This window comes from Saccostrea cucullata, unplaced genomic scaffold, assembly GCF_032062105.1.
Source record: "Saccostrea cucullata isolate Sc308-1 unplaced genomic scaffold, CSIRO_AGI_Scuc_v1 ctg3010, whole genome shotgun sequence".
Classification (NCBI taxonomy): domain Eukaryota; kingdom Metazoa; phylum Mollusca; class Bivalvia; order Ostreida; family Ostreidae; genus Saccostrea; species Saccostrea cuccullata.
The window spans coordinates 81677-99641 of record NW_026925726.1 but is presented as its reverse complement, the minus strand read 5'-3'; the positions used below and the strand labels follow the sequence as shown (position 1 = coordinate 99641).

General features: G+C 33.3%; 1 protein-coding gene across 1 annotated transcript; it reads right to left on the bottom strand.

The window, feature by feature from the left end:
- Positions 1-9501: 9501 nt before the first annotated feature.
- LOC134269676 (heat shock 70 kDa protein 12A-like) lies at positions 9502-15828 on the bottom strand. The gene is made up of 5 exons (XM_062751884.1): positions 15735-15828; positions 13330-13653; positions 11810-12037; positions 10926-11076; positions 9502-10571 (listed from the first exon to the last, which is right to left on the bottom strand). Exons 2-5 carry the CDS (start codon positions 13651-13653, stop codon positions 9502-9504), a joined length of 1773 nt encoding a protein of 590 aa, XP_062607868.1. The 5' UTR covers positions 15735-15828.
- Between the last annotated feature and the right edge of the window lie 2137 nt (positions 15829-17965).

The window sequence follows — 17965 nt, the reverse complement described above, 5'->3', positions numbered from 1 at the left end:
GAAAAATGAAAGGTTGTATATTGTTCAGAACATGATTTTAAACATCTTTTGTTCAATTTTACTTGTCAAAATATTTCTCACTTTCGAGATATAAAGCGTCAAAGATTTAGCATTCTGGCCCCTTTTGGCCCCTAATTATGTAATGTAAGACATTAAAATCATAATATACAGTTGTAGATTGTTAAGATAAACATTTTTGCTTCAGTTATGTATAACAAAACATTGACTGTTAAAGATTTATCGATTGAAGACTTTTAGCCCCTTTTGGCCCCTAATTTGAGTGCCCAGCCCCTTTTTCTGGATTTCATCTTGAAGCTCTTGGGATTTTGAACACTTTTTGTTCAACAACTATTCAGAGATTCTTTTTCGTTTTCGAGTTATTTGCAAAAGAAATATTTAGGGGCCAGCCCTTCAACTCCTTAATGGGGACGTTCTGTGAAAAATGAAAGGTTGCATATTGTTCAGAACATGATTTTGAACATCTTTTGTTCAAAAATATTTATCAAAATATTTCTCACTTTCGAGATATAACGCGTCAAAGATTTAGCATTTTGGCCCCTTGTGGCCCCTAATTATGTAATTTTCGACATTAAAATCATAATAAACAGTTGAAGATTGTAAAGATAAACATTTTTGCTTCAGTAATGTATAACAAAATATTGACTGTTAAAGGGTTATCAAAAAAGACTTTTAGCCCTTTTTGGCCCCTAATGTGATGAGTCAGCACTTTTTTCTTGGTATCATATTAAAGATCTTGTCATTCCTTATAAATATTGTTCAGTATAACTTAACAAAATAATTATACTTTAAAAGATATGATGCAAAATGTCTCGAAAATTCACTCATGATTCGTGTCCTAGATTTTGACCCCTACCGAGCTTCCATATTTGACCTTTCTGAAAAATTTTAAATCCAATGTGCAATTCAGCAATGTGTCGTCTATCATCGCTGAAAATTTCAGCTCTCTAGCTAATGTCGTTTTTGAGTTTACTCATGGACAAGGAGACCCTCTAAAAATCACTAAAAGGGCTATAACTTCCGACCGGAAGTGATTTTTTCAAAATTGAGTCAGGGGTACAAACTTCAGATAGAAGGTTATAATCTCTGAAAATTTGAACAAAATCGATCGAGCCATCTTCGAGAAATCTTCTGCACAAAAATTGTAAAGAAAAAAAAAAGAATAAAAGTGAAGAAGAAACAATAGAATAATAGAAGGGTCTTCCGTTGGAGACGGAAGACCCTAATAATAATAATAATAATAATAAGAAACAGAGTAAAAACAATATGTTCCCCAACTTCGTTTGGGGAACATAATAATAAGAAACAGAGTAAAAACAATATGTTCCCCAACTTCGTTTGGGGAACATAATTATGATTTATCTGAGGATATTCTACGGTAAGCTAAGCATTAATGAGAAGAAAAACTTGTCTAAATGAATATGATACATGTATACCTTACAGGTACTTGTGGACAAGAACCCCCCCCCCCCCGATATTCAACTCCGGGGCTTATTTAATATTTTTTTCACAATTTATATTTAGTACACTTATTCAACATGTTTGCAATAGGAATATTCCGAATAAATCGTCAAAACCCCAAAATAATCGCTCCACAAAAAAATACCCCACTATACACTTATACACTTGAATTGTGCTGTTTGGCCTCTCCCATAATGGATTATATGATTGTATGGTATTACTGCATATTGTCTGTTGAAGTTTTTTTTTGAGAAAGGTGCTTGAAAACAACATGTTTTGTAGATCAAAATAACCTGTGTTTAATGTCAATGGAAATTGTTTATCATGACATGGAGTCCTTGGGAGATTTTGAACCTTATATATGATTGGATGACAATTCTATTTTAGGACATTGTCCCTTTAGTCCTACTAGATTTATTTTGTCACTTGAAGTTTAGGACATTGTGATTTGCAGCCTGATTTCAGGTCACTTTATATTATGACTTACAGAAATATTTTTATGATGAAAATCACTGGAAGGTGGATTAATTCAGAGGTCTTGTGTTTATCTATCATATTTATTAAAACTTTATTTTAAAAATTGGTACATGGGTAGTGTAGTGGTGAGCTCACTCATTATCCAAGTTTGGGGATAGAGAGGGTTGATGCATGGGGGACTTGGGGATAGGTTTGTGTGGACCATCATAAGCTTCCTCGCACATTTAATTCCACCCTAGGTCTTCATCTTTTACTGTGGTTTAACTTGATATTCGTTCCCAATTTTCATTTAATTGTTAAAATCCACTAAATTGTCTTCATCTGTGAAACCACAGTAGTTTAAACATCAAGTAAACACGTATTGTTTAGCTTTTTATTTTGCGTAGTATTTCACGTATGCATTAATTTACTCACTGTGAGTGAACTGTCATTTCTTGGATATTCCTAATTGTATTTGAGAAAAGTTAAGACTAGGATTATAGCATGCAGTTCTATGATTATTAATGATAAGGCATTTCAAACTTTAATTATGTCCTTCATTGGATATTATAAGACACCAATGTGTAATTTCACTGATGGAACTTCACCTGCTGTGTTATGGGTACCTAATCCCATCTGCAATATCTCGTGTACATGTTTGCTGTCGACTTACATATCTGATACTTACATATAATCCCCATTTTTGAAACTTATGCCCCTATTTAGAGTATATCCATTGTGTTAGGATATTTGTTATAATTCCTCTAGCTTTGTGCTATACCTAGTTTTTGATAAGCACATCATATCCATCAGATTTCTTGATTGCCATGCAGTTTTCACCAAGGAAACTCATGATTGTGCCGAAGAAGTTGAAACTTGTGTCAGGGAGGTGACATATTTATGCACTGAAATTTTCTTGAATGCAAAAACGGTGTGTGCATATTTTTGGGATTTGATTGTGTTCTTGAAAATTTTTAGTAAGTAAATATGATGCAGTTCTGACATTGGTTATGACTCCCCATTCATTGATTAAAATCAAGGGGCTTACACCCTTATTAGTATGTCACAATGACTTACCTTGTATTAGAATTGGCCAACTGTTACTCTATGCTCTGATCATTTACAACTTGTTTGAGACTTGGATATAGGACCTTGTGATTAGATGTACAGTGTATCTTTGGGGACCATGTAAAGGTTCCAGTGACCTCTAGATCAGGAAAATAATGCCTCATTTGGTAATAATTCTGTTATGACATCAATATACCGGGTACATGTACTTCCTGCCGATTAATGAATGTAGGATATTTGAGGAGTATATCATTCATCCCTTATTAAGGTCATGCGAAGAATTCACCAATTATAACTTTGCTTTTAAAATTTAAATTATATTACATACATGAAAAAAATATAAGAAACTGGACCCCATCATATGAAGGAAGTTGTGGAAAGACTATATAAAGCTAAATAGATCAAAGTGACCTGTATATTTTGTCATAAGAAATTGATAATCATGAGAATGAGAGTTTGGGAAATAAAATAAGGGAGCCTGTTGACTTGTACGCATTTGATTTGATGATTCATCCTTAATTGTTTAATGTATTGTTCAATATTGAATATTTATTTTTTGTAAAACATATGTTTGTAAGCAAAATGAATGTTTATTGTTTTAAATGAATTTTTATATGTAATGTAAAAATTTTTTTCATTTACAATTATATGTTTAAAGTATATCTGAATTTGTGAAGAGTAGAGTAGAAATTGTTTATTTAACAATTTGATATCTCATTTAGATCTTTAAACAAATTTTTTTCAGCTTGGTATATATACCTAGCTACCCTTTCAGAATAGTTCATTGTGTGTAGTATTTAGCATTAAATTAAAAGTTTTAGGTATATATTTTATATAGTATACACAGGATTTTGTTGTTGTAGATTTTTCTTTTCAAATTTATATTTTTTGTGTTGATTTTTAAAATCATATTTTTAATGTTGCATTTTAAATCATAATAAAGATTGACACTTATTTAAAATTTTAATAACTAATTTTTGGATGAAAAACTGTTTAATTTTTTACGCCATTATAAATTGTATAAATATAATGTAGGCTTTCAACTGCCCCTTAGGGTTTGATGTTACGTACCAGATAGTTGCGGACACTGTTTAAATACATATAAGTAAAATTTTTAATGTAAGGAACTGGGCTTTGTGTATATATAACAATACCAATTGAAGCAGCCTATATGTCATTTCTATAAATAATAACTCGTAAATCGCACTTAGTTGGTCATTTTTCACACTGAAGTCACCTGTCCTTAAAACACAACACCATACAATTCAATTATTAATTAAACTTTTTAATGGTCAAATTAAAGGTATGCATAAAAATTATCTTTTTTGAAAAGTTCATGTACCTATAAATCTATGAAATGGAAAAGGTTTACGCTTTTCTTCATTTTTATCTTGGTTTTAAAAATTGTTTTTGTCAAAGGCCTATGGATAATATATATGTTGATAAATTGTAATTGTCTTTGCTTTTTTGATATTGATCATGATGTACACGTGGAATTAAATGTTATTTTATTATAACTGTATGATAAATTGTATATTGATAAATTGTTCCTGTATTTTTATAGGCTTTATTGATAATATGTACGTCACATGCATATTATAATGGAAAAGGTTTCCAGAGCATTTTCTTTCATTTTATCTCTGGTTTTAACCCTGGCCATTATAATATGCTCCTATTAAAACAAAATTTACAAGTTTTTTTTCACCTTGAATTTGTTGAAACCTTTTTTTTTTACACCATGATATATGATATTTATCTTTCGTTTAACTAGCTGAATGTCAAAGCGTAGGGAGCAATAAGTTATAACTGTAAATTTGTACAAAACACACACACACACACACACACACAGTTGTTTAAATTCAGTGCTTTAACTTTAAACTGTCTGTGTGAAAGTGAATTCTACTTTTTCGATGTACATATATGTGGAAAGGCCTGCTGCCTGTCTGTAAAGGCGGATACAGAACCACTGGGCCAGAAAAACTGCAACTTATGTAGAAGCATCCTCAGACATCGTTGATTTTACAGGGGGTTGGGGGGAGTACAGTAATTTTTACATTGAATTGTTTAGGAAAAATTAATAAAAGTCTTCTTATTGATATAGGAAAAATCTTTGACTAGTAGATTCTAAATTATTCAGATCATGGCACCCACAGGTAGTGTGGTGCCAACCGTGCCATATAGGGAATCAAAGTTGTACATTGAAACATACAGGAAAATCTTCACAAGAATCGTGGGACCAGAAAATTTGAAACATGCCTTTTTTTCTCCTGCTTTGCTAAACTAATAATAATTACAATTATCAACCCAACAAATACATTCAACGAACAGCTACACAGAGAGATTGCAAAAGTGTCAAAGCATGGCATACTGGTGGTAATGGATAATGCACAAGTTGGAAAGTCAAATGAAGGATGGAAATAGTCATAAGACAAGAGGACACTGGAACTATAAAAAACAAGAGGCCCAGGGTCACAGCGCTCACCTGAGCACATCGGCTAGGAAAAAGCACATCAGATCAGAACTAAAAGTTTACTAAGGTTGCGGGGAGGGGGGCTTGAATTTTACCCCCCAGGGGATCATGATTTGAACGAACATTATCTGAGGATGATTCAGGTAATTTGAACGAACATTACCTGAGGATGATTCCATATAAATATAACTAATCATGGCTTTGAAGTACCTGAAAAGAACATTTTAAAAGGTTTCCCTATATATTCCTATGTAAAAGTTTGGTCGGCCATTCTGGCCCCACCCTAAGGGGTCATGATTTGAACAAAGTTGAATCTACACTATCTGAGGATAATTTCACATGAGTTTCATCTTTCCTGGCCCATTAGTTCTTGAGAAGAAGATTTTAATTAAAAAAAACGCCATTAATTTTTCTCTAATTCATAATTATCTCCCCTTGGAAAAGGGCATGGCCCTTCATTTGAACAAACTTGAATTCACTTTACCCAAGGATACTTTGTAGCAAGTTTGGTTGAAATTGTCCCAGTGGTTCTTGAGAAGAAGATGAAAATGTGAAATATTACAACAACAACTACGACAACAACAACAACAACAGACAATGGACAAATTTTGATCAGAAAAGCTCACTTGAGCCTTTAGCTCAGGTGAGCTAAAACGACTTGACTAAGCCGAAATGTGCGCTATTAATAACTCAATCAACCGAGGAGCCCTATTCAAGCACCTTGACATAAACATGCAAGCTAACATTGGGTCTCCTATTGGAAGAGATAGGAACCAAACTGACCATGTAATGGTGAATGGCAGATACAGGAAATCTGCATGTGACAGCAATTGTCTGAAGGGGAAAACACAGTCAATGAAAAATAAACCCTCGTGAAAGAAATATACAATGACACAGCAGAAAAAAGAAAGAAGGAAACATAATGACTGGCTTACTGCAGAGACTTAAAAAAGAGCTACAGATAAAAGAAGAAAACTTAAAGAAGAAATGGGTAAATCAAATTCGGAGGGAATAAAGAAAATTAACCTAGAAGAATATAAAACCAAAAATAAAGAAGTGAAAAAAAGAACAAGAGCTGATAAAAGGGAAAAAATCTGGAGGATATAGCTAACCAAGTAGAGAATGCAGCAAATCAAACCGTCTGAGAGAAGTTTACCACCTGATCATGCAGATTTGCGGGGGAAAAACAAAACAAGTATAGCATAAGGTCTAAAAATGGTGAACAAATCATCGAGGACGGAAAAATATTGGAGAGATGAAAAGAGCATTTTGAAGAGATCCTTAATGCCCCCCCCCCCAAAAAAAAATAAAAAAGGTATGGGTTCCTGTTTATCACTATGGTAGACTTGATAATGAGAAATACCAAAAATAAGGAGAGGCATACGTTGGAATTATATGTCCATCTAAAAGACCTTGATTATGCAGACAACTTTGCACTAGTTTCCAGCAAACACAGCAACATGCAAGAAAAGACTGGGAGATGCGTGATATCGGCCTAAAATTAATGTTGACAAGACTAAAAGCATGACAATAAACGGAAAGAAGACTCAGTTCAAATGATAGAGAAATAGAAGAGGTCGAAACATGTACCTGGTTGCCACAATGGACAAGACGTGAGGAACAGAGGCAGACAAATGGAGAACCCTGGCTTAGTCAGGACCGCCTTTGCATCCTTTGCCAAAGTATGGACGTCAGCACAATACAGCACAAACACAAAACTTAAGATCTTCAACACAAATATTCTATCTGTATTGCTGTAATTGATCTGAACTATGAAGAACAAGCGAGAAAGGCGACGAAAAGCTGGATACATTCCATCCAAAATGCCTTTTGAAGATCTTAAATATACACTGGCCTGAAAAGATATCTAACCAACAACTGTATGACAGAACAATCCACACCTCTATCAAATACATGTACAATCAACAGAAGTCCTGAGATGGAGATGGATAGGTCACATCTTACGAAAGGAAGGCAACTGGAACGCAAGGACATCTCTCACATTGACCCCTGAGGGAAAGAGAAGAAGAGGACGAAAAAAAAACTCCTAGCGACGATGTGCTGAGAGAGAAAGGGAAGAACATGTGTTGGAGCAGTTGGAAGGAGGGGCAGGTTGTTGTCAGCGAACGCCGTAAATGGCGTTCTTTATTTAACAACCTCATGCGTCTTCCGGGGCACTGAGAAGATAAGTTAGAAAGTAATCTGATAAAGGAAAAAAAATCAAAATTCACCATTTTATATGTATGTTTTACAGGCAGAAATTCGAAGTCGAAAATTTTGTCAAACATCTGTTTTGCCGACTTTACGAGGGACGTTCAATAAATAATGTCATTAGCTCGATGACATACAACATAGAAACCATATGACATTAAGCTAGATTTTCTCTCATTTTTGAATCTTTAATGAATTGATTACAGTTTATGTAACCACTTTTCATCACATAGTTTAATCGTGAGAAGCTGGGAAACAAGGGCTACTCGAGACACTGCGTTATAAATGAATTGTAAAGAATCAGTAAACTAGAGTGAAAATAAAAGCTTCATTAAAGCTACTGTAAAACGTGTTAAAAATCCCAATGAAATTTTCACTGAAATATGTGACATTTACAGCAACCAATGCGTTTTATAGACAAATGAGCAGGTGGATTTAAATGATAAAAAAAATTATATAATGGGCATCAAAAATGGGTACCGTCCTTGCCAACAAAAATTATAACAAGTTATGTGCTATTTGCCCAATTTCACCAAATAATATCTGATAATGTATGACTGACTTTAAGACACATAGCAAATTTGATATACATCATATCGGGAGTAGTTTACAATGTTTTTAAGAATCGTTTGACGGTAAAAAAAGCTTGGTACTCAAAGATCACCCTATATTTTGAAAAATGAGTGAAAACGACAGCGTGTAGGAATGTCTTAACAATTATTTTAAAATATCAGTAACTGTAGTTATCCAAGTTTGTTTCATATTCAAACAGATAATGGAACATGAATCTATTGTTTAAAACACTCAACACAAAATTTACCATAAGATGTACTTGATAAAAACAGCAATGGTCCGACAAAAGCTAAGGTATGCGAGAACACAAAGACAGATTTATATGCAATTTTCTTTTAAAAATATTAGTGGTACTGTTGTTCATTTTCGTATTCGGGGAGACAGTTTAATTTTTGGAGGAGTCTAGAAAGCATTCTTTTTGCAGAAAAATCGAAAGGTTTATTAGAGGAAAAACCTAGAATCAGGTAACCACTACATTAAATTTCTTCATGACAGCGTCCAAACCCTGCAAACTAGAAGAGTAATCAGGTTTTCGGGATAAAAAGAAAGTTAATATTTTTTCACATTAACATTATTCGCTAGATCTCTTGCCTTTTGACTTGTTTCTATTTCCTAACTTGAAAAAACACCTTTCAGAAAGATAAAAACAAGTCCAGGAAATCATTGGATCTGCTTTTTTCCAGTATACTAAGGGTCATACCCAAAAATATGTTCTAAATACAATCAGAAATTAAATAAAAACTTTAACGGACATCTATTTTAATCAAAAGAGATTAATAAGTCAAATCGTGAAGATTAATCATTAAAAAGCGTCTTTTGCTTTTTTCCGAGCCCCGATGACATTATTTATTGAACGTTCCTCGTATTTAATACCCAAGACATGAGCATGCAATGTTGCATGTTATCGTTTCTGTAAAATTCTATTGGTCTGTTTCATCACGGTTGCAGTCAAAATCTAGATACTTCTAAAAATTCCTCATTATCCATGAATTTACATATCATCTTCAAAAGAGCGATTTTTTTTTTACATATGTGTAGTTATTTTTCTATATTTTGAAATCTATATTATACAAACGAAGACTCTATAGAAAAAAATCCTTTTCTTGGCATTTGAAATAAAATTCAACGCAAGGAAAAAATTTCAATATGCTCCGCTAAATTTATTACCAATATGGCCAAAAAATCTTGGTTAAAATGCTGCTAAATAATCAAAACATAATTTTTATCAGTTCAAGTGTATAATTTTAAGGTCCACCAGCAAGGAAGTCCAACTGTATTTCCACTTTCTCTCCAGATGTTTCGTCAATTCCTTCTACAGTAAGTTCTGTATCCCCAAATCTTAGCAGTGCGCTCACTTCTCGATCTAGTCCTTTCTCAATGTTTGGCATGTTTACAGTCAGCACACCAAGATATCTGCAGCTTTTTTCGTCTGTATATTGCGGAATTTTTCCCTTTTCAGCTGTTGAGGCATATACCTTGATATCCATAGCAGACTGCTCGGGATAGAGAGGGACATATGATTTCTTAACTGGGGGCTGGTCAACGCGTATAATGTCGCCTCTTTTAACGTGCAAGCTGAAGACATCTTTGCAGTACAATTTTCCGTGAACAAGTTTTTTCTTGGACTCAGGGTGAATTTTGGTATCAAAAGGTTTGTTTATGGCCACTCCATACGTGTATTTAGCTGCCCTGGCTTGGATAATGCTTGGGTCATGTCCATATAAAACAGCTCCTTTGAGAACAGATAAACCTGCATCGGGTGGTGTTACAATCTTGCATCTTGGGAAACTTTCTTTTATCCCCTTTTGTAACAACTCGCATTCAGAGAAACCACCAACCATTAGAATGAGATCGGTACCCCTGTTACATTCCGAAATCATTATTCTTTCCACTTGTTGTGCTATTTGTAAAGTGACACTATCAAACAATCTCTTGTAAATTGACAGAGGCATTTGCATTTTTTCTCGCCTCCATTTAATATCTTTATTATCTTCAGACTTCTTGGTACTTTCGCTTATAGTTGAGTTGAGATTGTCTTGCACAAATGTTAGTAATGACAACGGCACAGTTACACGCACTGTACTATTTTGGGGTTGTCTTTTCTTTTTTTCAAAAAATCTTGAAAGTTCTATGTAATCACTAGTGTGGTTTAAGCGATAGGCCTCCAAAATTGGCTGACTTACGATGCCTTCAATCACCTTCTCGAATTCTTTGTCAACATAAATTCCGCCCCAGTTGCCGCCCTGGACATGATCAATTTCTTGTAGTTTATTGTCGTCCGTTACTTCCTGGACAGCCATATCTATGGTCCCTCCTAACAATGAAGACCTCATTTATATGAAAATTGTTAAATACCTGTTAGCGGATTTTTTCACTGCAAATGCAATTACAGTATTTAGGCAGATAAGGCAGACAATCAGCTTGATACATATTTACGTACGATTTTACGAGGATCAAATAGATCGAAATAAATAACAAGTATGCAGTCAATGAACCTTTGCGGAAAAAAATTAAATAATTCATTTATTTTTCTTTCTGCATTAAAACTTAATGAGAATTGCAAGAGGTCGAATAAAAATCAACAAGTTTTCCTTGCCTTTTTTGATAAAAATATACAATGTATTAGTATTTAGGCTTAATTTCTTATAAAATCAACTCTCCCTCTTACCCCCGGCATCTACTACAACAAATCTCCTGCCTGGTTGTAGTGCATGCAATGATGCGTCTTGCTCCAGTCTTTCTAGAGGTAGGTACTTGCAGTAAACAGACGCCGCTTCTGGCTCAAGGCAAATTATGAGTCTATTATTAGGTAACCCAGCCTTAAATAATTTAAGAAAACAGATTTTTAGCTAGAGCATATACTAGTAAATTTCATTTGTTGCCTCTTGCATCTCTCTCATTAATTTATTATACCCCTGCTTTCGGGTACCTATCTCTTATCCGCAACTCCTCTTATACCACTGAATGAAATTTAATGAGACTTTCACGGATTCTCTTTTACAAAGTGCCATTGTGCACCTCCTATTTTACTCTACATATTACGGGTCCCAAAGGAAAACATTGACACAGCCATTTTTCTATAATATTGAAGGGTATACCCATCTCTTATCCGCAACTCCTCCTAAAGCACTTTATACTTTCACAATTTTTTTTTCATTACATAATGTCATGCATGTGCACCTCCTATTTAACTTTTTGATCTGGCACTTATTCCGAGTTTTCCAGAGCAAAACATTGCCATTTTAATCAAACATGTACATGTATGATAGGCGATGGTATCATTTGGTGATCTCAGTGCACACAGTTACTCTTGTTTTGCTTACTTTCAAATTCAGTATAAATGTTTTGCAAGTATTTGAGCTTTCATTGTACACTCTAGAATTTGTACCGTGTCACATATGTATTTGCAAATGCTTTACATAAGTTTGAGTCTTTGAGTCACTTGGAAGCACGATTGATATGGTTTTAAAAACCTGAACACTGAACTAAACTGACTGTTCAAAGACTCTCAACTCGATTTTGAATATACCGGTATTACTAGTACTTATATACCTCCTTAGCTGCTTCTCTCATGAACTGTTTAGCAGCGTCATCCCAGATGGCAGGAACGGTCAAAACCCACAAGATTTCCTTATCGAGGTCTATATTATCCTGTAAGCTCTTTTTCTTAAAATTATCAAAAAAGGTCTTCTTCAGGAACTCAATGGAATGGGAGAAAACATGCAAGGCCAACAACTCCTTGTTCCTGATATCTTTTATCTTAGTATCTCTGGTAAGAGCCTGGAAAAAAGATATTCATTGCATAACAAGTGTCAGGAAGATGAAGAATACTTTGTAATACTACTTTTTCGCCTCTGCTAAGCATTCTCTATGAACAATTTCTAAACGATGTAAGTTATTGACAAACATACTAGTACTCTCTGATGCTAAAACGGAACGGGGGTTCCCGTCCCCAAGCACCTGTGGATTTACATTGTATGATTTGTCATTTTTTAAAATTACCTCTAAATTTTTGGGTATTATGAAACTTTATTTTTAGAATAGTTATTTATATATTTTTTATTTTTCTCAAATCTTGTCTTGTATGGCATCCTTAAATTGTAATGCTTATATTTCACTTTTGTTTTCTACGAGGGCTGTTCAATAAATAATGGATCTATTGCTAAAAATCATCAAAACAAAATTTACCATATGATGTACTTGATAAAAACGGCGAAGGTCCGACAAAAGCAAAGAATTGCAAGAGCACAAAGACAGATTTATATGCAATTTTTTTTAAATACAAGTGGTATTGTTGTTCAAATTCGTATTCGGGGAGACAGTTTAATATCTGAAGGAGTCTAGAAAGCAATTTTTTTGCAAAAAAAAAAATCGAAAGGATTACAAGAGGATGGAACCAGAATCAAGAATCTACATTAAATTTCTTCATGACAGCGTCCTAACCCGCATGCCCTGAAGAGTAAAGGGGTTTCAGGGTTAAACAGAAAGTTATTGTTTTTTCACATTAACAATATTTGCCAGATCTTTGACCTTTTGACTTGTTTTCTATTTGACTCTGTTTCTATTTCCAAACTTGAAAAAAAAACACCTTTCGAAATCATTGGATCTGCCATTTTCCAGTATAATAAGGGTCAAATGAGTACTAAAAACAATCAGAAATTGGATGAAAAAAATGTTACAGATATGTGTTTGAATTAAAAGAGATTAATAAGTAAAATCATGAAGACTAAATCATTGAAAAGCGTCTTTTGCTTGTTTCTGAGCACCGAGGACATTATTTATTGAACAGCCCTCGTACATATTCAATTTAGCTATCTGTTAATTCCCTGCATAATGAAATATCTTGAAAAGTAACATACATTCACATAAAAAGTGCAAGATAAAAGCGACAATATCCACGCCAATCGAAAGCGTGTTGACTCATGACCTCTGGTATTGCGAGGATGTGTCGAACGTTGTGAGCAGTAAAACGTCAAAATATTGAATAAAGCATATTCAACCATGTGATCAAATAATGGGGGCGGAAAACACGTTCTCCTATAATATGTCATTGATAACTGTAATCAACCTACCACTGTTCTATCTTCATCATAAAGAGCCATTTTAAATCGTCTGAAATAGTAGTAGCCATTTTTTTCTTCCTCGGGCAGACGACTGTAAATGTCTTCTGCTTCATATCCAAATGCTACGAACTCTTGCCGACTGTCTGGTTCAACATGCTTCAACAAAAGAGTAGTTGGTGTTTTGTCGGACAACAAATCTCCTGCTTGCCATCGGTTGGTGGTGATATTGTCTATAGGGTCCGTGGCGAAGTCCCCTCTCGATGAGAAGGCATAGCCAGAGTAGGTGGTTCCAAAGTCAATGGCGACCACAAACAAGCGATCTTCTGTTGACATCTACAGATGATAGATTTTTAAAGTTTAAACAAAAATATTTAAAAATTTTTATTATGTTGCATTTTTTTTGTTCTAGACTTCATGAGTGGTAATTGCAAAGAAAAGCAATACTAATGATGGATTCCCAATATCCACATTGTTTATTTGACAAAATCAGTTTTAATATTATATTTAATTGAAAATCTTTTGTTTTCTATTTTTTTTCTCGAAACTGCCCCAGTATTTGATGAAGAGGATGACAAGTTTTCCCGGCAAGTCAAAAAACAAAGTGGCAATAAAAAAGCCTGGAAAACATCAGCTATTTTGATTCGGACTACTAAGTATACATGTTACTGTTTTGTCCTTTGAGCAATTACGCATTGTTAACGAAGTGCACGAGGTCAGAGGACAGAACTATATACATGTACATTGTAGTTTATTTGGCCATTCAATTGAAGTTCTGTATTTCATGCAAATTTTTAACTCTTATGTGCTTTTAATCTTTAAAATGCGTATGCGTTATAAGTTAAAACGTACAATTTTACAATGTTCTATTATAATAAGTACAACCTATCAATTTATTATATAACTAACTTGTAATTTGTTATGACAATTGGTAATTTGTTAAACAAATTGATAACTTGCTAGTTGCTATTAAAGAATTTGTAATAATGAAATATGGTGTACGAACATACAAGCAAACATGTACCTCCAAAAACATGAGAAGTGGGGCTAGGTGCCATGGAGGAGAGAGCATGCCCTGCCTACCGGTCACACCCGCCGTGTGCTCTTTGTCATGATTGGGGAAAATAGAACAATCCCTACACATTATTAATTTAATAATAATTATGAAAAACATTAGTCGGCTGCATTTCATTTCCGGAATTTTTGGTAATTATCAACTTTTCATTTCCGACATTTTTTTGTTTTCATTTCCGACATTTTTCAAATACATATGTAGTTAGTATAGTTACAGATTTGATAACCTTCCTTCTGAAAAATTTAAAGAAGTAAATTAAAAATAAATCATTGAAATCTAATTTTGTAAACCTATCAGTTTATACTTGGACATAAGTATGGTGCTGTCAGTGACATATTTAGTGCTCTTGAAAAAATTTTATGCTCATTGAACTCTTTTACCTAGACTTAGTGCTACATGTATGCAAAGATGTATAGGTGTTCTTTTCTTATTAATATTTTCATTGGTATAAATGCTTTTCAAATTCCATATTCTTTTACTTAGAAAACATTGAATTGCCGCACAGGTAAATTCCGGAAATGAAAAGAAAATTATTTCGGAAATGAAATAAAAAATTGATAATTTGATATGATAATTACTAATATGTTTTAACAAATTATTTAATTTAATAATTTGATTTAACAAATTAAATAAGTTGATATATGATTTAACAAATTGAATAAGTTAATATAACAAATTAATAATTTTGACAAATTTGAAGGAGTGTACAGACCAGAAAAGGAGATTGATTTTAAATTTTTAAAATTGTCATAATACGGAAGTCCGATTGTTACAACAATGTTTTTTTTTTATTTTATAACAAATTCATTATTTTAAAGATAAAATTATTTATTTGTACAAATGACTTATTTTTTAAATAACAAATTATATAAATTACTAGTTTGTTAATATAAATAACTAATTTGTTATAATGAAGTAATTTGTTATATTTATGAAAACACGTTTTCTAAGCATTGAAGTAAAGTAATATAATCGCTTTGAAGGGATAAGAAGAGGGGGTTAAGGTACTTTCTTGTATTTGGTATATATAAATAATAATTTCAGGTGGATTCTGATCCAAGTGTGAAAAGAAAGTGAAAATGGTGATGATCTTCGTAAGTTAAATACTGCGCTTTTCTGTTTCAATCTAAGTGAATTCAAACAAAATTTTGCCACGTATGTAGTACTTATACTAAAATTTAATTGATTAAGACCAATTATTGGTTTTCAGGTAAAATCATCAAAACGAAAGTACTTGATAAACAAACACATGTTGTCATTGAGAACTAAATTTTACTAACACGCTGTTACTAGTACTACACTGGATACGAATTTTATTATCCGATAAAATCCGATAACCTACCTGGGCAGTGCTTTCGTTAAAACAATCACTTCATAGTAGATACACTTGGAACTTCAGTGTCATGTGACGCCAAAAAATCTAGTTTCGATTTGAGTGCTTGGCGATTAACTTCCTTCTATATATATATATACCCTCGATATAGTCTTCTTTACTAAGAGAGAAAGATGACAGAGATCTTGTAAACATATTAAGTCAAATAAAATAATATTTTACTCTAAAATTTTCTGTATAAATAACAAACATGCAAAATTAACAAAATTTTAAATTCTTTCTATAATTATATAGTCTAAATCAGAGGTCTCTGATGAGGCTTTAAAAGTCTACTGATTTGGACTTTTATTGTACATAGAGCTTCGGTTTTGACTCAGCGGATGTGTTTTCTAAATGTATCTGCTAAATGTCAGGGATCCTGTGTCAACTCGTTCCCAAACGGCAAAGAAGTGACACAAGACACCCTAACGTTTCGAAGATGTTTAACTGCAAATTTCATTGAAGTACAGGGTACCTGTAAAACGTAAACTGCAAATGGTTCAATAGGTGCTTTCTTCTCAATGATACCAACAAGTCAATGTAAAGTCAAATGCTGAAGAGACCTCTCTGATTATGAGCTCTGAGAACTGTACCACTCACATCTTCATCTGCTTGTAATTTTCTGTAATCAATTTCCTACTTGTTATTTCGCGGCGTTCTGCTTCCTCTAACGTATGTGTCGAACTTGCGCTTACTTGATGTCCTTTTAAAAAGCTAGTTTTAGGTAGAATTGATGCCCTTCTTCTAAGTTAGTTCTAGCGCTCTACTTGATGCTTTTTCTAATAATCATTAATTATTTATGCTCACTTGATTTAATTCACATTAGCTTCTATTTTCATTGATGCTCTTACCAAAGAATTTCTACTCGTTTAACTTATAACCTTCACTCTAAGGTTAATGTTTTAGACCCGTCAGTCAGTCTTTTTGCCCTTCCTTTTTTTTTGGTCAGCGCAACTTCTCCTAAACCACTGTACAGAGTTTTGTCGCTTTGATGCCCTTCCTCTAAGACAATGTGTGTGTAGATTTGCACATCACCATGTAATTCCGAATTCTTTATTTTTCAATTTCCGCCTTTTACATTTAGATTTTGGCCATATCTTGAATATAGAGGTGAGCTGTTTGTCAGCGCAACTCCTCATGTCCCGCTGCACACAATTTCGTCAAACTTTGCAGATATTTAGGACACAATGTGTATAGATGTGCATATTACAAGGAAATTACGATTCCTTTATTTTTTTTCTGGGAATTTCAGCACCTCGACTTTTGGGGGAGCGTGTGAAAATGGTTTGTGAACGTGCTCACTTTTTCTTTCATAGTGCATAAAATTATAAATAACTTTCAAAACAAATTATATTAGGTCTAATAAAGCCAATACACAGTATTTATTTGATAATAATTGATCATAAAGAAATCCAATCTGTTTCAGACGTTTTTCTTAATTATTTTTATGAGAGTGTTATGCATGTTCTATTTTACCCCCCCCTCATATCACGGGAAAATATCTTCAAAAGGTGAATGATTTTAAAAATGCCTGCTTTTTTTTGTATTTGATGAAGTTAAACCATATACTTAATCGTAAATTTTATTTACAACATGTTTTTATACAAGATAATGTTTATTTTTGAAAAAAATACTTGCATTTTTTTTTCAAAACCCCACTGAGCTTTCAACCTTTGATATTTTCCCAAAGACCAAATAAAATGATTCTTCATGTTTCACGTGTGTCCAAGCATCTTTTATTTTTAGCCGTGTGATTTTTTGTTTCAGAGCATTTTTCAATAAAAGTAAAATAGATAATTCTTTCGACATGTGCACATCCTTGTAACGATAGCAGTAGTCAGGTAAATGTTTTTATCACTGCGTTTGACGCGTTTTCTCGACCCGCATGGGTGTTTGATGTACATGTATGTATTCCGTGTTAGTTTATCGCTATATTGCAGCAAATGCATAAAAATAATTTAAACCTTTATAGTTCTATTTTTTGTTGAATTTTTACTTTTCAAACATGTATTTGGTCAGTTTATGGACTTCTAAAAACTTTGTTATCGGAGATGTGTACATGTTTACAGTATCAAGAATTTTTCAAGTGAAAATCGTACAAGGCTATATATAGCAGGTACAGGTGACCAAAAATTTTCAATTAAATATGACGGAATAAGAATATGGTCGGACAAAGGCGTAAGGAATGTAGTAAGTCGTCA